The 18,323-nt window shown below is 47.1% G+C and overlaps 1 protein-coding gene across 2 annotated transcripts in view; it reads left to right on the plus strand.

The window, feature by feature from the left end:
• The window catches only part of Adamts17 (ADAM metallopeptidase with thrombospondin type 1 motif 17), a 314,297-nt gene that overhangs the window by 195,999 nt on the left and 99,975 nt on the right, over positions 1–18,323 (plus strand). For both annotated transcript variants that reach the window (XM_038314049.1, XM_038314048.1), the window contains 3 exons: positions 3,832–3,998; positions 11,939–12,066; positions 16,905–17,025. In XM_038314049.1, coding sequence (XP_038169977.1) covers positions 3,832–3,998; positions 11,939–12,066; positions 16,905–17,025 — 416 coding nt within the window. The remainder of the gene's footprint in view (positions 1–3,831; positions 3,999–11,938; positions 12,067–16,904; positions 17,026–18,323) is intronic.

Consider the following 18,323-nt stretch of genomic DNA (forward strand, 5'->3'; position numbering starts at 1 on the left):
AGCCACACCCTCCCGTAACCACTCTCTCTGTCTATCTATGCCATGCATGAAGGATGTGCTTTTCTAATGGTTACAGAATCACTATACATGCAGGAGGGTCCCTTCAGTGTCCTGGCTAGGTCTAGATAGTCTCTGTGGCTGCCACCCCTCTCATCTACTGGGATACTGAAACCATGAGTAATATCAAAATCTATACATGCTATGCTTTTTCCTATACATCTAGGCTCATGAGAAGTTTAACTTAAATTTAGGCACAGGAAGAGGTTAATAACCATGATAAACAAAATAATCACAACTATTTGCCATAATAAAGGCATTAAAAACTTATGAATAATTTATTTCTGGCATTTCCCATTTTATATTTTTAAACCGTGTTTGATTGTCTATAAGTGAAACAACAGGAAGCAGAGCTGTGAGTTGAGAAACCACCATATTGAGGAGCTAAACATGAAGAGTGGGGGACTATGTGATCCTGCCACATGTGGTGGAGGGATTACCTGGGTAGTGGACCATGTAACTAATTGGTCAGTCTTCCTCTTTTTCCCATGTTGGTCAAAATAACAATTCTGATTATTTTTAATCAAGGCTTTTCTTGCTCCTTGGGAGAGATAGTCAAGACCCAGAGGGCCCATGGAAGATGAATATTAGCTTCCATCACACTAAAGGATGAAGTGGACCACAGTGAGCTACAGTTTACCAGCCAGGAATCTACAAGCTTTGACATACACTCCCGCATTTCAAAATGGTTATTGATGACAGTTGTAGCTGTCTAGATGGAGACAGGTTCCTGCGTTATGGATGTAGGAAGATTCCTGGAGCTTCCCACACTGACTTCTCTCTCGTTCTCCACCTCTCATTTCTCCTCCTCCTCTCCTTCCCCCACCCTCATGCCCGTCATTCTAAGGTGATCACTCATGACGTACTTAGTTCAGTCTGAGGGACAGACACAAACTGACATCACTGGAGACCCCAACGGGTAACATGGCCTCCAGGGATCTTCCAAGATCGACTTCCCGGCTCCTCACCTTTGTCATGTACTCAGCTCAGTTCAATCTGCTGCTTATTGAGGTCCACCCCAGGCTCTGTCGGAGGCCGGTAGAGAAGGGCCTGAAGAAGGGGCTTGGCTCACCGTTCCTCAAGCCTGATTAATATTACACAGCATAGGCCGGGCGGTGGTGGCGCACGCCTTTAATCCCAGCACTCGGGAGGCAGAGGCAGGCGGACCTCTGTGAGTTTGAGACCAGCCTGGTCTACAAGAGCTAGTTCCAGGACAGGCTCCAAAGCCACAGAGAAACCCTGTCTCGAAAAACCAAAAAAAAAAAAAAAAATTACACAGCATAGCAGAGGCCCAAACAAGAGGTTGAGAATTTCAGATGGAAAGGAAAGTAGAATGGAGTGGCCTTGGTGAGAGAGGTAATAAGAGGGAGGGAGGCAGGGAGCTAGATGGGAGGAGGAGGGGAATTCTGTTCTGGGAGAGGATGTACATGAGACAGGCATTTCAAACACTCATATGATGCAATGGGATGCTGCTTCCAGGGTTCAGCATCTAGGAGGTCTCTTACATCATCTGGTGCTCAGGATGCCTCTATGAGAGCCTGCTAGGGGTACCACAGCACACTCGCATGGATCTTAAACAACAGATCTTTTTTTCTCATAGTTTGCAAAGCTAAAGTCTAAGATCAAGGGGTCAGCATGGTTGGTCCCTCTCTCCTAGCTTCTAGTGACTTGATAGCACTATCTGGTGTCCCTTGGGGTATAGAAGCTTGGCCAAGATCTCTGCTCCCCTTTTCTCATAGAGTATTTTTTTTTGTGCAGCTGTCTATATTGAATTTTTTTAATGTTTCATATGTATTTAGTGTGTGCATGTGTGCATATGTGAAGGTGCCAGTGCAGAGGTCAGAGGATAACTTGCAGGAACCAGTTCCCTTGCTCCTACCACGTGGGTTCCAGGGATCAAATGTAGGCCATCAGGCTTAGCAGCAGTAGCCTTTGCCATACTCCCCTGTAACCCTATCTCGGTTAACTGCATCTGCAATGACTCTATTTCCCAATGACGTTACCATTCTGGGGCACTGGACGAGGGTAGGATTTTAACATACAATTTAAGGAGGGAGGACATGGTTTAGCTTGGAACAGCTTGCCAGAAGATGCATGTTATGGCATGCATCCCCTCTTGGTCCCTAGTCATAGGACCTTACCTATTACCTTGAAAGTGTGGCTTTGGGGTCCAGTCCCTCTTTGTTCCTTCTATATTGCTTTGTGATACAGAAATCCATCCTGTGCATGCTTGTTACCTGATCCCAGCATCCTTGGGAACATGGTGTGAGCTTATGTCTAACTTCACATCTCATCACTCCTCCGAGGGGTACCTGCCTGGCGTTCTAGGCAGAAAACAGAACCCAAGGTCCACCTGTCAGATGCCATTGGTCCTTTAAAGGAATGGCCATCTCTTCCCTTGAGCCTGCCTCATGACCCCTTGAAGGACCTTCAGTTTGTATAATTTCCCCCACCTTCTCTCCTCTAGGGTAAGGAACTATGCAGCATTTATAAGGCTGACCAGGACCCATAAGGGGCCTTTCCTTCTGCCTGGCGTGTTGTTCCTAAGGAACCTTGCAGACCAGGAGCATTGACCTCATCTGCTTTGCCACGTGTTTTTATAGCTTTGTTGTGACAGAGCTGTACCCGTGGCTGCTTCTGTACCAACAGCAGTTGCCGCGGTGAACTGTGTGGCTCAAAACTGCTTATTCTAGGGTCATTAACTGAAAAGGGTCATTGATCTCTTGGGTCGACTTTTATAAAGACCTATGCCACTCTCGGTTCTTCTAGCTTTCCTCTAAAGGCATGATCAGAGGGTGGTCTGTGAACATGATGAATGACAGAGGGAGGGAAATAAGCTTTCGCATACTTGGTTTGAGAGTACAAATGAAGGTAACAGGCATGTGAGTGTGTAAATGCCCACGGTGCGCAGTTTTGTCTTTTATGTTGAAGTTCAATAAAAAGCAAGTCATTGCATTGTATCACCATGACCTTGGTACCAAGGAGATGATGGAAGCCTTGAGCTTGTTACCATGGAGATGTGTGGAAGTCATGAGCTTATCTAGGTCAGAGTCTCTCAAGGACACCTTGGGCCCTCTCAAAGAAGCTAAGCAAAGCATCCTGTGGCCAGCCCGGCCAGCATCCCGTCACTCTGCCTTGATGCGCCTTAGATATGTGGACTCTGAACAGCCAGTGAACACAGCCCGTTCTCTAGAACTGCTCACCAGCCAGTCAGTCTAGACATGACACCTAGGAATCCAGGTCACAGTATTGACCTCATACTTGCCCTGGTCAAGGTGGCAGAGCTGGGACTTAACTGGCCAGTGTTCAGAGACTGTGTGTGAGCGAATTAATCACCCCAGTTATTAAAAAGTAGATGATAACTATTTATTCTTTTCTCCTAAAACTTGACAACTTCTAGAACATATCAAAGAGTTTTTTTAAAATATCTTCATTGTAATGAATCATTTTAAGTATCAAATTTTGCGGGGGGGTTATTCAAGGTTACACATGACTGAGTCTTCAATTCAGATGGAAGATAAAGCTTATCAGTCTCGCCAAGCTTATACTCATTGTACCCTGCTTTCAGATGATCTTTACTTCCAGTCCTTTGGTGCACTTTTTCTGCTGACTCACGTGATCATGCCTCTGGTGTGGGACTGGGGTTCCCCAGATGTGGTCTAGAGGAGAGACCCCGTTGTTCTGGCAACCTTTCCCACCATCTCCTAGTGAAAGTTCACCATCCTCTGCTGTTTCCACCAGCCAGCTGGTTAACACAGATCTTCTTCCTTCTAGCCCTGGGCCTGGAGGCACACACTGCCAAGGTGCCAGCGTAGAACATGCCGCCTGTGAGAACCTGCCCTGCCCCAAGGGTGTGCCCAGCTTCCGGGACCAGCAGTGCCAAGCCCATGACCGACTGAGCAGCAAGAAGAGGGGCCTGTTGACGGCAGTGGTGGTCGATGGTAAAGGCCCTTCCTTTCAATGCAGCCTTCTCTACCTCCCCACCCCAAGAACTGTATAACCCACTTAAGGATGCTCATGACCCTCAACTCCCATCCCAGTTCTTCCAAGAACACTCCTGTCCTCTTGGTCCAAGTTAGCCATGGCCCTACTCCTGCAGTAGTAGACCTGAATACTAACAACTTGAGATCTCCCGACACAGACCATGAAGGCGGATAAACTAGATCCATTTGCTGCAGGGCAAATGCGCTGGCACCTGTTTTCCAGTGTGCTGTGTTCTGAGACACCAAGAGTAGAACGGTATGTTTGAGTGTGCGCCATTTTGCTTTCCTGGGTTCACTTAGGGTTGGCTTTCCTCTTTGCCTGGAGTACCAGAAGACTTTTGAGAATTGCGAATAGTCTATGAAAGCAGGCAGTCAACACAGGTCACTTTCCAAGAACCTTCTTTCCCATCAGGAGATTGTCTACCATAAATTGCCACAGTATTTCCAGCAGCAAGAGCAAGTCAAGGTGTTATTGGATAATGGCTCCCTAGAGTTTGTGATGTCTGGCCGTTGTAGCTGAGGACACCCCAAGGCCTAGACCAGATATTGGTTTTCTTTTGCTTAAGGCTCTTTCCCTTTGATAACTGTAACTTTGTGTTATAATGCTAACAATATAGTCCCATTTATCAATCACACCCCAAGCCAGGTACAGGTTAGCTCCACATTCAAGGTATCTTTGAGTATGTAAAAGAAGCTACAGAGGATGAGAGGTTATGTGACATCTACACTTCTGCCACACACTCCTACACAGCTGACCCAGAGAATAACCCACTGGCTCTCAGTGCTCAGATACTCTGCCAGGAAGCATGAATTCAGACATAATGAGGGACACTTAGAATTAACGCAGCTGGGTCTGATTTCTGTAACCTCCAAATGGTTTACAGAAGAGCGAATTCTGGTACCATCTTGTTTTTCTTTCCTGTGAAATCCCCATTCTGGCACCTGCAATTACAAGTTTGAATGTTCTTAGCTGGTTTTAGAGAAACCCAGATATCCCTGGCAACAGCAGTTTCAGGTCTGTGGCTCCTTCCTTCCTCCCTCCCTCCCTCCCTCCCTCCCTCCCTCCCTCCCTCCCTTCCTTCCTTCCTTCCTTCCTTCCTTCCTCTTTTCTTTCTTTCCTCCTTCCTTTCTTTCCTTCCCTCTTTCTTTCTTTCCTCCTTCCTTTCTTTCCTTCTTTATTTTAATTGATTAATTCTTATTTATTTGTTTACTTTTCAAGACAGGGTTTTTCTGTGTAGCCATGGCTATCCTGGAATTCCCTTTGTAGACCAGGCTAGCTTTGATCCACCTACTTCTGCCTCCCAAGTGCTAAGATTAAAGGCATGTATCACCACTGCCCAGCTCAAATCTGCATTCTTTTTTAGCCCAACAAGCTGACCCCGCAGTTTTGAGCTGTCTTGGGAAATAGCACATGGTGTTTTCAGTGGTACCTGCTTAGCTGGGGACTTTAAAGGTAATAGAAAGTTCATTCCCCAGACATTTTCCATGTATTTAAAAAGACACCACTTTTGGAGGCTGGGCAATTATGACTGTGCTGCCACTTAGCCTGCAGAAATCGGGAGGAGCTCGGCTTTCTCATCTTCAACTTTTCCCTGAAGAGAAAGGAGACAGACTTCCCTCTCTCAAATAAAAGGGTGCTGTTGGCGGTACCCTTACTTCTCCATGACTGGCCATTCGTGTGGTACATGAACAACCGACAGGCTTCTACCTACCTCAGGCTCATTCAGGCCCCTGACTGGGTCCGAGGCGTCAGAAGAGAGAGCTGCCGCAGTCCGATGCAGCAGCTCGCTCTGATGGGATCCAGCTTGTTACCAAGCCTCCATGGTCTCCAGGAAGCCAGGTAGAAATGGTTTGACTTTTCTCTGGTCTTTTCATCCCTTTCCTAGAGCCAGGAGGCTTTGGTGATGAGACCCCCCCCCCCCCCGCACCATTCCCATTTCCACTCAGCTCTCTGTGGGATTATTGGTTGCTGCCTTGCTTTGTTTTTTTAAGCCCTTTTGCTTCATGTATTTAGGGGAGAGGTCCCACTTGAGCAACCCTGTCTTAAACTTCTACTTACGGCTAACAGCTTTTGAATAGCTCAGTCCTTTGGTTCCTTTATCGTTGTAGCATCCAAGACTGCTGTCTGCCCAGCCCTCCCTCAGGGGGAGGCTCCTTGAGGACTCGGATGGTCCTAGAATGCATTTCATCACCCATCTGCCTCTTGTTGCATTCTGCCCACTTAACAAATAATTAGACCTGATGGGTGCTACCTTTGAACTGGAAAGCCCAGCCATGTTTGATAAGGATAGCTGACAGGCTAGTGGCATTTAGCCTTCGAAGGAGAGGCCTCGGGTTCAGGGTTTTGCGAGGGTAGTTTGACCCATCGTCCTCTGGGGGTGACATTGCCAAGGCTGATTACGTCTGTGGTTCCATTTTCCTCGGTATAAACAGAAGCCAAGATTTTTTTTTTTTAAAGCATTTCAGAAGGGCAACAGCGAAATAATAAACGGCCGATTCAGATGGCTGGTGATAAGGGTTCCTCTGAAGCCCTGCTTTCTAAAAGGCACGTCATTCCAGCTGAGCCGTGAGAGCAGTGAGCCCTGTGGTTGGGCTCTGGCTCCTCGCGGTCCATTGTGAGTGCCCTATTCACAACGCTGCTATCAGCGCGGAATTCTTTGGCGAGTGACGCACAGTTCAGTAAAGGGGGGGGGGGGGGCGGCATTTTCTCTCTCCCCTCTTTTAAAAAGAATTCTTGCAGAGGTAGATTTTCCGAAGGAGGAGGACTCTGGACCACAAGTCCATCCCACCTCCAAAGGAAGACAAAGCCTCTCCTTAGCAAAGATGCCAAAGAGGAAAAGCCTTCAGACAGAAACCCTCTGAGGTGGCTGCCTGCCAAATCAGACGGTTTCTGCTTTTCCTGTGGGATCTTGACACAGTAGAAACATTCAAGGGTTCAGACCCATGTGACCAGGCCAACAGCAGGCTCCGTGCCCACCGAAGTGTTAGAAAGCCATGTCTGGACAAAGTAGCCTTTTCCCAGCTCCCTTGCATCACACAGCAGACCCACCCACCCCACCCCCAGTCTGAGGGAATAAGGGTTGTGAGGGTCAGAACTGTGAGTCCCGCTCAACTGAACAGCCCGAAAATGGAGGCTCATTGTGACAAAGGTACAGGGTGTTCTCAAACGACCCAAAGAGGGGCTGGCACCAAGATTTCTAAAGACATTAGGGCCTTCCGTGACTTGCAGGACTTACCAACAGGGACCTTGCCCCTGCTGCAGGCTGCCCTTTCTCGAAACTTCTGTACGTCCAGCCAACCAGGGAAGCCAACAACTCCTCTTAAGTAAATCTATATCCTGTCTGAATCCATTTGACCTAAATTCTTTGAGGCCAGTTATGGCTCGGGATTCAGAGCTTGGTAGTGTTTGAATGGCCATGATGGTTCAACAGCCACATAGTAACATCTTCACTGGAACCCAAGGAAGCATGTGACAGCCTGCCATGGACCCCCTAAGGAGAGGGAGGGACACTCATTCCTGTAGGGGAAGGCTGGATTTGTAGCCAGATAGTTTGCCACACATACAAGAAAACACTCATTGTCAGAGCTTCTCACATTTCCGAATTATAGTAAATGAGATAATCTAACCTTCTCTGGGTCTACCAGCCGTGAGAGCTGGTCCCTCTGTATCATAGAGCTCCAATGCTGAATTATCAGGAAAAAGACTGGCCAATCTGGCTGTGGTCACGTAAGCAGTGTTGTTCCTGTTAACTAAGACCCGTATGAAGGGTCTGGCCTCACCGTCATGGTGAAGGAAGACTCTGATTGGTCTGTGTATAGTCAGGTGGACCCAGTCAGCTAGAGCTGGAACCTGGGACCTGGTTATGAAGTCCCGGTGGGTAGCTTGTGGGAGAGAAGGTTGAGTGTCCAAGACAGAAGACAAGATGAGCACTCCTTCCAGCCTCAACATTAGGTAGACTCTGCCTCAGTAAGACTTCGTTACTGAGTCCAATAGAGAGCAGTAAGAACACGGTGGGTCGTGTTCCCAGCAGAGCTCGGGAGGAATTCCAGATCTCTGTAAGATCATAGAATTGTCAGCTCTCGAGCCCCAGAGCCCATCTTGTCCTGACTGTGGCATCCTCTGGTCAGTCAGAAACCCTTCCCAACAAGCAGGCAGGCCTCTGAGAAGCCAGACAGAAGCCTCAGCCAGAATTCATCTAACTACACGCCCTCGTCAGCCAGAATTCATCTGAGGACACACCATTCATGCAGGGACGTGTTCCAGGCATCTTTCCTTGCTGTGTGTGACTATGCAACTTTTAAGCCTTCCATCCCCTTCTATGCTCCTTGGGGATGGTGGTGCATGGCTTTAATCCCAGCACTCAGGAGACAGAGGCAGCTCGAGGCCAGCCTGGTCTACATAGTTCCAGGAGAGCCAGAGCTACAAAAACAAACAAACAAACAATAATAAAATAAAAGCTCTTGCACCGTGCTCAGAGCTTAAACCCACCACCTTGCATTTTTTTAATGGCATCTTTTATCTTGAAGATTTCACTTCCCACTCATAGGAGCCCTTTTAGAGAGTTTTGAGGATTCTGAGCCTCTTCCTCATGATTTAAAAAAGACTATCCTCGATCCCTTTGGGAGGAAAAACTATTCCTTGCTAGAGGTAGGGGCGCCCTACATTCTGAGTGTTATCCTCAGAGGTGGGGAAAAAGATGGATAAATGAAGGTAGTTCTGGTCACTGAAGGACTCTCCACCTCCAACCTCTGTTCTAGAGCCCTGGGGCCCTTGGCTGCCTGAGCCTGGCTGACAGCATCAAGGGCAGATAGAGCTTAGTAGAATGCCTTGCCTTACATCACAGCCAACATCCGTCCATCCGAGTTACTTCTCCTAATCCAGAGTCTCTGCTTCTCTGAAATTTGCACCAAAGAACCAAAACAAACAACTTTTATCCCTTTCCGTGCTGGAACTTTCCACGGCCTCCAGCTTCCCTCAGAACAGCCACTGCCATTCCGCCCAAATCCCATTCTCATTTCTGTTCTAATCAGAGCATACGCTTAGAAACCGAAACCATAAATATTTATGAACAGTGTGATTCGTTTTCAGCAGTACCACTTTATCCCTTGGTATTCGGGGCCCCCAAGGGTTCTTCATTCAAACTAAACAGTGATGGTCAAAGGAACACCAAGATGGAACAGAGAAGCGCAAGTCTGTTCCCGCTGGAGGAAATGTAGGTGTTCTGTGAGCCCCATGCTCATCTGTGCAATGGAACAGCGGCAACCTACACTAGACTCAGTACTGTCGACGCTCCTTAGCTTAGCATCTTGTTTGCCATGGAGAAGATCATAAATGCCTATGATTTCTTTTTTTATCGCATCATTATCGTAAGTGCTATCAAATGAATCACCTTAAACCTCGTTACCCCCAGTGGTGAATCAACACGTTAGTCCAAAAGGGATTAAGACCCATAGTTTCGAGCTGCTCCTTCACAATAAGACCTTAGAGGGGGCATAGGATGGACCACCGGTACAGTAGACCCGCTATTCACTCAGACCCCAGTGCTGTGCTATACCCCCAAGGCACCCACAGGGAACCTTAAGCCTCTGACAACCCGTCATTAATCCCATCTGCCAAGCTTTCTAGAAGCTGACCTCAGTCCCCATCTCTGTCTTTCATAGCGCTTCTATCACTGGCTGCTTTCTTGGCTCACTTCCTCTAAACGAAGGGATAGCGGCTTCCCACGGCCCACCTGGAACGGAGACATTCCCTCCAGAGCAGGCACTGCTCTCCGTGTGCTCACTTGAGGCGTGTGTCATGTGACCTGTCTCATGCAAGGGTTACTCCACCCCCATCCATCAGACCACGAGGGCGCGGAGATGCGTGTGTCACGCTTTGCCCTTTTCTCGCACTGCCTGCAGAGTGCTTGAGGCTCAGTGTGCTTCAGCCATGCTTGATGGATAAGCAGCTCGCCTGGGAAAGAGTAGCCCTCTGTCTGCTCTTCAAAATCAGTTGTTTCACTCTGACTAGATAGAACTGAGTTGAACCTGAATCCCAGGAGCTTCATCTTCATACGCTCGGGTACCCTCCCACAGAGCTGGTTGATCATGGGCTGTCGTGTAATCATCCAGACCCTTGAGACTGGCTAAGACAGCATGTCTGCTCTGACAAGTCTTTTCCAATGGATGCCAAGACCCTCCCATGGCAAACATGTCTGAGCCCCTCACTTGCCACCAAAAAAAGACTTAGTGGGGAAGGGTTCTGGTGGAGACCAAGAGCCCAACAAGATAGCATAAGGTCTCTGTGGCTCTGTTAAGGTTTCCTTTCAAAATAATTCCACAAATGACTAGGGTTAGGTGGTAGAAAAGGCAAGAAGGCGCGTGACTCTTACTCAATCACTTACAGAGATGAGATCCATTCAATTGTTCAAATGGATTTACTGAATCTTATGAACATAAACCTTCAGTTCTAGTTCCGGTCTGGGGACAGAAGATGAAAGCATGCCCCCTTTCCCCTAAGGGTTCCTGTACTTCCATGTGAAGGTACAGGTGGAAAACTTCCTCCAAAATATTTGCAACTGGAAGTCTTTCGACCTAGACTGTTTCGGATTTGGCAGTATTTGCATGTACACGATGAGCTATTTTTTTGTGATGACACACAAATTGATACATGAATTTTATTTATGGCTTATATACATGTTATACATAAAATATAAACATAATCTTACATTTTTTTATTTAGTGTGCTTGTATTTTGACTGCTTCTATCGCATGAGGGCAGATGTGGAATTTTCCGCTTGTAGTGTCATGTAAAAGTTCAGAAGGTTTTGGAATTTGAAGTTTTTTGGACCTTGGAGCCTTTAGTATTTCATTATTAATGGAACCTGCATGTAAGAAATCCCTTCACATCTAGGATTTACTCAAACAATTTCAGGACACCAGGTCAATGACCTGGGCTTGAGTGGATGTGTGTGCCAAGTGCACATGCCTGTCCTGTCCTGTGTCGGGGTAGAAGAGAGAGCTCTGGGTTGGAAGCTTCTACGTTGCTAGAAGCCTCCTAAAGAGCAGAGTAGAAAGCACAGGAAGAGGGAACAGCATAGACCAAGGCAGAAAGGCTTGGTGTGGTCTGTAAACTCACACTGTTCCAGAAGCAGAGGGAACAGGGACTTTCTGGCTGCTGACATGGCTGTCTTGAGTTGTCATGGTCTCTGTGTCCCCTTTCTAGACTTTTCTTCAGTTTCTTCCAGGACCTTCACTAACAATCTTGGAAAATACACTAACCATCTTAGGGAACACACTAACCATCCTAGAGAACACACTAACCATCTTAGGGAACACACTGACCATCTTAGGAAACACACTAACCATCTTAGGAAACACACTAACCATCTTAGGGAACACACTAACCATCTTAGGGAACACACTAACCATCTTAGGGAACACACTAACCATCTTAGGGAACACACTAACCATCTTAGAAAACACACTAACCATCCTAGGGAACACACTAACAATCTTAGGGAACACACTAACCATCTTAGGGAAACTGCTGTCCCAGAGACCCTCAGTGCCTGTCTCCCCTGCCCGGGGCATTCCTGTTCACCCTCCCTAATTTCCCATCACACACAGCCACTTACGCAGAGGCAGGCTAGCTCACAACTGTACCTAACGCCTGAATGAAAAGGAAATGTGATATCTCTGCAAACAAGGAGAGCCAGGGGGTGGAAGCCTGCAGAGCTGCTGTTTACTGAAGCTGGGGAATCTTGTTCTGGGTGCTGTTTTAAATGTCCCCAGGAGCAGGCCAAGTTACTGAGACTTTTACCTGCACTAATAGTTCTGCCCTTTGGGTCATTGCTCCCATGTGCATGTTCACCATATCCCACTTCCCAATCAACAGCCACCACCCTTTCCCTCCTCAGATAAACCGTGTGAACTCTACTGCTCGCCTCTCGGGAAGGAGTCCCCACTGCTGGTGGCTGACAGGGTTCTGGATGGCACGCCCTGTGGACCTTACGAGACTGACCTCTGTGTGTACGGCAGATGCCAGGTGACTTGCGTTTCCTACTGTCCTTGGCAGGGCTGTGAAGAAAGGGTCCTTCTTCCTCCAGAGTGGGCCCATGGTGGAACTGAGCTTTTGAGGGTCAGGGAGAGTGGGTTTTCCCAAAGAGGTTCATGCTGCCCCTGTGGCCAATGGCCACCAGTGCATGCCCTGACCTTGGCAGTGACTGAGCATTACGAATGTGGCAGGCTTAACCAGCAGCTCCTGAAACAATTTAAAAAGTCCTCTAGATATTATGATTCATACAAAGAGCCGGTGAGTATGAGCCTGGACTGGAGGATGAATAACTCCTCATTGTTCTCTTTACTTACTAATGCTTGGTGGAACTAAGCAAGTCCCTATGCCGATGGTATCCAGAGAGGTGGATGGTCTGACCTCGGCGGAGCCCTCTACCCTCTGGGACATAGATCCCCAACTCATGGTTTGTTAGGAGATTGACAAATAGACAACGCAAGGAGGAAGGGAGAAAAAAGTGCTTTGTTGTCAGTCTCTACCCATCCGAAGGGGCATCTCCTGGTGTGTTCTAGAAAGGAAGGATGGAAGGATGGAGATGCTGTGCCTATTCAGTGGGTGGGATGCAGCTCAGGTGAAGCAACCTCTGCCTTTAGTGGTCATCTCCTGATGACTCAGCGCAACCTGAGCATGTGCAAGAATCCTAGTGACTAGCTCTACCCAAGCCGCTGTGGTGAAAAGCATACGCTGGTTTATAAACAATGGAAATATTTCCCACAGTTCTGGAGGCATAGAACTCCAGGGTCACATACTGGGAAAGATATGGCTTCTGGTGACAGCATACTTCTCATGAATGGTTTCTTCTTGTTCCATCCTCACACAACGGAGGGGGTGAAGCTACTCTCCGAGACGTCTTTTAGGAAGATACTAATCCCATCTATGAGGATTCTGCCATCTGGACCTAGTGACCTTTTCTCTTTGGGAGAAGGTCTATTTTCTAAAACTATCACCTTGGAGGTGATAGGAATTGGGAGAATACAAGTTTTCAGTCCACTGTTTCCAGGGAGCCTCCTTCCTCAGCCAGTCACCCTGTATCTTCACTGTATCTCCATCTAGTGAGCCCATCAAGAACTGTTGAGGAAGATACAGACTCCCAGTCAATGCTTCAGCTGGCTCCGGCAGAAAACCATTTCAACCTAAGTGTATTTTCTCCCTGCATATCCAAAGTCAGTCACAGACTGGTTAATTTTTCAAGGAAACGTTTAACAAGACCCCAGCTCCTCTGGTAGTGCCTGGCTTCGTTATCAAACAGAAATATGTTGAGTGCCCATGTGTTTTGGCAAGGACACCTCCCAGGGAAAAGGGCACCAAGGAGTGCTTGAGCAGGACCTTTGGGGATACTTTCACGTAGCAAAGAATGTTCCAGACCCTGTTCTTGGACAGTGTGAAGAAAGCCCTTATCGTTATTACTGAAACAAGCCATTGCTGACAGTTCTCAGGAAGCTTGCTTTAGCAAGCCAAACGCAGGGTTTGTTTCCTTCCTAAATTACATGCTTGCCTGGATCATCCTGAAAGTTGGCACATTGCAAACCAATGATGTAATTCTTTTGCTAGCAGCTTTACAAGTCAAAGCTCTTGTACCCTTTAGGGCAGTGCCAGCTGAGCCACCGCAGCCTCTTGCAAGCATCTGCTTTGGTGCTCTTGCCAGCAAGAATGTTCTTGTAAGAATGTTGAGATTCTTCAGCCAATGAGGCTTGTGTTCAGGCTGAATGTAACTTCAGCTCCTCATGGTCTTTGCCAATGGGCACATCCATGAAATTGGATTTAATCTCAGGATTTTCAACCTGAGAATGTTCCATTTACTGTGACAATGGATCTCTCAGATTCTTGTCCAGATGTGAATCCTGTGTACTACAATAATTACCAGCATGGAAAGATGGGGCATAAGTACAGCAGTGGCATGAATATCATGGGAGGAACCAGCCACTTTCTGGTTGGATTTAAGAGCCACCCCACAGGAGAAAACACATACCTGGTACTACAAATCTGGCCAAAAACCTGTGGCTGGGAAACTCACAGGCCTCAGAAGTGGACCTGCTACCATTATTTTGCTAAATGAACAGAATGTCAAACTGTTCTGAATTCATGTCCCTATGTCCATAGATGAGTGGTGCTTGGTTCTCATCAGAGACTGTTCTTTGCACAGTGGGATGTGATTAACGCAGAAACTCACATCTGATCAAAAGGAAGAGAATAAGAACTCTGTAGCATTCTTAGCCACAAATGGGATGTCCCTATAATGTCCCTAAAGGTCCAGGAAGTATTGCAGAAAGATTATAAGAGTCAAATATTGGGGAGGATGTTGCAAAACAGTACCTTCTGGAAAAGACAGACCACTACACTCAAACTCAAGCATCTGTGATTGTCCATACAAGACCTGCATAAGATCAAGCCAGTGAATATTGTAGCATGGAGCAGGGATTCATGAGGCTCCCATACCTAACTGAGGAGCTATTGACCAGCAATGGTCTGGAGGATGGAGAATCACTTTTCTCTAAAGATGTGGTCAGCTCCAGTGGATGACACTGCACCCATGAGTATTCAGACAGCAAAAAATTTGACTACGTGGGGTATTTTTGTAAGGGAAAGGAAAGAGATGGGAAGTTGGGCAGGAGTAAGGATATAGGGGTGGACCTGGGGGAGATGAGAGGTTAGTATGAGTAAAGCAATCATTCTGTCTATAGATCTGACTAACTCTAGATGCAAAATATTTCTGAAAAAAAAATTGCATTTTCTTGAACATATGCAAGCTTTTTTCTTGTAATCATTAATAAATATCAACTTATTATGATCAAATTATAAAAAACATAAGATTTTTTACATAGCATTTCCATTCTATTAATTATCATTTATACCCCGGAGACAATTGAAAGCATAGGAGAGAATGTGTGTAGGTTCTGTGAAAATGCTACACCATTTTCAGGAAGGGACTTGAGCATCCCTGGGTCTTCCCATGTCTGAAGGGTCCTAGAGGCAATTCCCAGTGAATGCAGAGAGACACGTACACACGAACTGAAGATAGTGTGGGTGTTACACTGTGACAAGTGCCACGGAGGTCGAAGAAGAGGAGGACGGAGCCTTGGCTACTAGGCGCCATGACCAGAGGCTTTTTGCAGAGGGCAATAGGACAGAAATTCTAGGCATGGAAGCCAGGATTTGAATCAATAGAGACCAATACTTATCACTCCTGGGCAAAATATGGCTTCTGCACATGACCTGCACATGGCCCACTCCAGCACATGGCTCTGAACTAGAGCTCTTCTGATTTCCATCTGCCTGTGGCACAGGAGCTGCCTTGACCAAAGAGAATCCATGCCTAGCTTGCCAGTTCCATGCCACAAGGCACTCCTGACCTTAGGTGCCACGTGTCCTAACTTCTCCAGCAGAACAGCACCCTGACCAGTACACGTTGGCCAGGAATTGGAGAGCTCAGAAGTGGGTGTCCTGAAGATGACGTGAGGGCAAAGTCACAGGGCTGAAAATGGAAAGAGTAACCCTGGATCATCAGGATGCTGCAGGAAGGCTTTGGAGTGCTTACTCTTTGGAGTTTCCATGGAACTCTGAGGCTCATAAATGCAGTTGTGAAAGCTCCATCAGCACTCAGAAGCCATGGCTTCCATTGTGCTTTGTGGTAGCTTCCATTTCAAAAGGAAAGTGTCCATCCCTGTCGATCATGTTATAGACCTCCTTCCACTGGCTTGAGCAAAGACAGACTGTGTCCTGGTAGCCAGTGCTTTGACTGTTGCCCTTCAGGCCTCAGATTTGCTGCTCTTCTGCCATGGATATCCTTGCAAGCCTGACTTCCAAAGTCAGGACGTGGTAAACATAACCCAGTCAGCATGAGCAGAAGGTGGAAGCCTGCCCCAGCCTGAGAGACTCACAGATCACCTAAAAGGCCGTCTGACTTGTATCTGTTCACCAGCGGTGTGCAGACCTCCCTTCACCGCCACTGGGAGAAGCTATAGTGACCACATGGGGTGTTTACATAGAACACCCGGAGCTGCTTAATCAGGAAACCCTAACTGAATTGCAAGGCAAGCAGCCAGCAGTGAAGCCAGAGACTTGCTCTGACAGCATGGGAATGGCTTAGAAATCCTAGGAACCCAGTGAGAGAGAGAGATCTAGAGCCAGGAGCATGTGACAGAAATGGGAAAGCCAAAGAAAGCAGGTCCAGGTGGTACAAAGAGGCTGGGGTGAGGGGCCAGTTCTGGCCTGTGGCTGTGCCACCAACAGCCTGGATATAGCAACTAGACCCAGGGGTGGGATGCAGAACGTCACAGACAATTCTAGCAATGGGAAACCAGCTGAGCCTCCTGTTCTGAGCAAACTCCATGATCTGGGAGGCTCCGTCTCTCGGCCCTTGTTGGTTTCCACTGAGCAACTTCACAAAGCAAGAAGGCAGCAGCATGGTGTGACCACACACACACACACACACACACACACACACACACCTGGCTCCCTGCATTTGTCCCTGACATTTCTGCCGTGACAAGGCAGAGAGGAATCATCCCTGCTCCTTGGAGACATGTAGATGATATTTCTATATGTGCTTTAGGGTAGCAGGACTCCTTTATTCCATAACACATGGTTTTAAACACATTCGATAAATTCACGAAAAAGAGACAAATATCTGATCTGAATTCTGGTTGTTGTTATTGTTTTCTCTTCTGAATTTAATGACAATTATAATGTGTCAGAACCCCCAGGCACCATGCCTCTTAGCGACATCAGTCCCACAAAGTCCCGCGGAGCATCCCCTTGAAAATATCACTGAATCTTACAACACAGGTGAACCCAGATCTTTGGTTTTCTAGAAAATTGGCTGTGATGGCATCATCGGGTCTGCAGCCAAAGAAGACAGGTGTGGTGTCTGCAGCGGGGATGGCAAGACCTGTCGTGTGGTGAAGGGTGACTTCAGCCACTCCCGGGGGACAGGTGAGTACCAGGCCCAGAGCTATGATGGTTACAGGATCACTGACACACAATGTACATCTTCTTGTTTGCCTCAGTGCTAATGGGTGCATGCCATTTTGTATGTCACACTAAATTGTTGAGTCTTTTTGAGCTTTCCAACCATAGGCTGCTGTGTCCAGAAACAGGTGTGATTTGCTGGTCTCTGTCACAGAGGGCATCAGCCTGTGACAGTCAGTGGGATACTGAGTGTGATGGGAGAGAATGAGAAAGAATAGGCAGGCAAATGACCTCCAAAATGACCACTCAAAGCTTTAATGAGAGCCCACTCACTAGCGCACCAAAAGTGATGCTATCGGGGGAACGTGGACTGAATAATTCTGAGCTAGAAAACATCTATTTTAATTCCTACAAGTTGCTTTGCATAGAAACATGTCAGCTCAGTTTGACCCGATTAGAGAACAGAACCATGGCTGTGTGTCCCAGTCTCACAGAACAGCCCATAGGACACGACAGAAGTCTGCGCATGCCTTCCCGGGCAGATAGACAGCTTGATCTACAGGAACGTGCCATTTAGAAAGTATGAGAAGGACACACTATTTGGGACTTTGTAAAAGCAAACCCAGATTGATTGCAAATGCAAAATTAAATTAAAAAAACAGAATTTCAGGGCCAGAGAGACAGCTCGGGTGGTAAAGGCATTTGCTGCAATGCTTGAAAATGACCTGAGTTCAATCCCCAAAGCCCACATGGTGGAAATAGAGAACCAACTGTCATAATATGCACACTATGGCACATGCACATACAAGTGTACACCACACACACACACACACACACACACAATGAATGTTTAAAAAGTTTGCTTAGAATCAACATGCATCACGTTGTTCCAGAGAGAAATGGAAGGAACTACCACTAGAGTGAGTTCATTTCGGGAGGCTGCGCCCTCTGGAACTACATTGTCTCGTACAAAATACACTAGACACCCAAGTCTGCCCATATTTAAATCACAATTGGCTGAAATTAAACTAACTAGCCACATTTCAGGTTTCCGTTGCCAGCAGGGCTGGCGGTTCTCAGAGAACAACCTTGTCATGAGTGTCCGTGGGTGACACAGCTCTAAACCTTAACTGATTTCTACTGTGTGCTTTGGTGAGTCTGATATAGTTTCATCTCCAGCCATCCTGGATTTGCTTCCTGTAGCCATTGCAGTTGGGAATAAAACCTCCACAGTAGGCAAGCAGTTGCTATTTAGTATTGGCTTCCATTGATAAGTATAAACATGATAAATATAAGCAACCTTATTTGGGGTCATCAGGATG

This window comes from Arvicola amphibius, chromosome 12, assembly GCF_903992535.2.
Source record: "Arvicola amphibius chromosome 12, mArvAmp1.2, whole genome shotgun sequence".
Classification (NCBI taxonomy): domain Eukaryota; kingdom Metazoa; phylum Chordata; class Mammalia; order Rodentia; family Cricetidae; genus Arvicola; species Arvicola amphibius.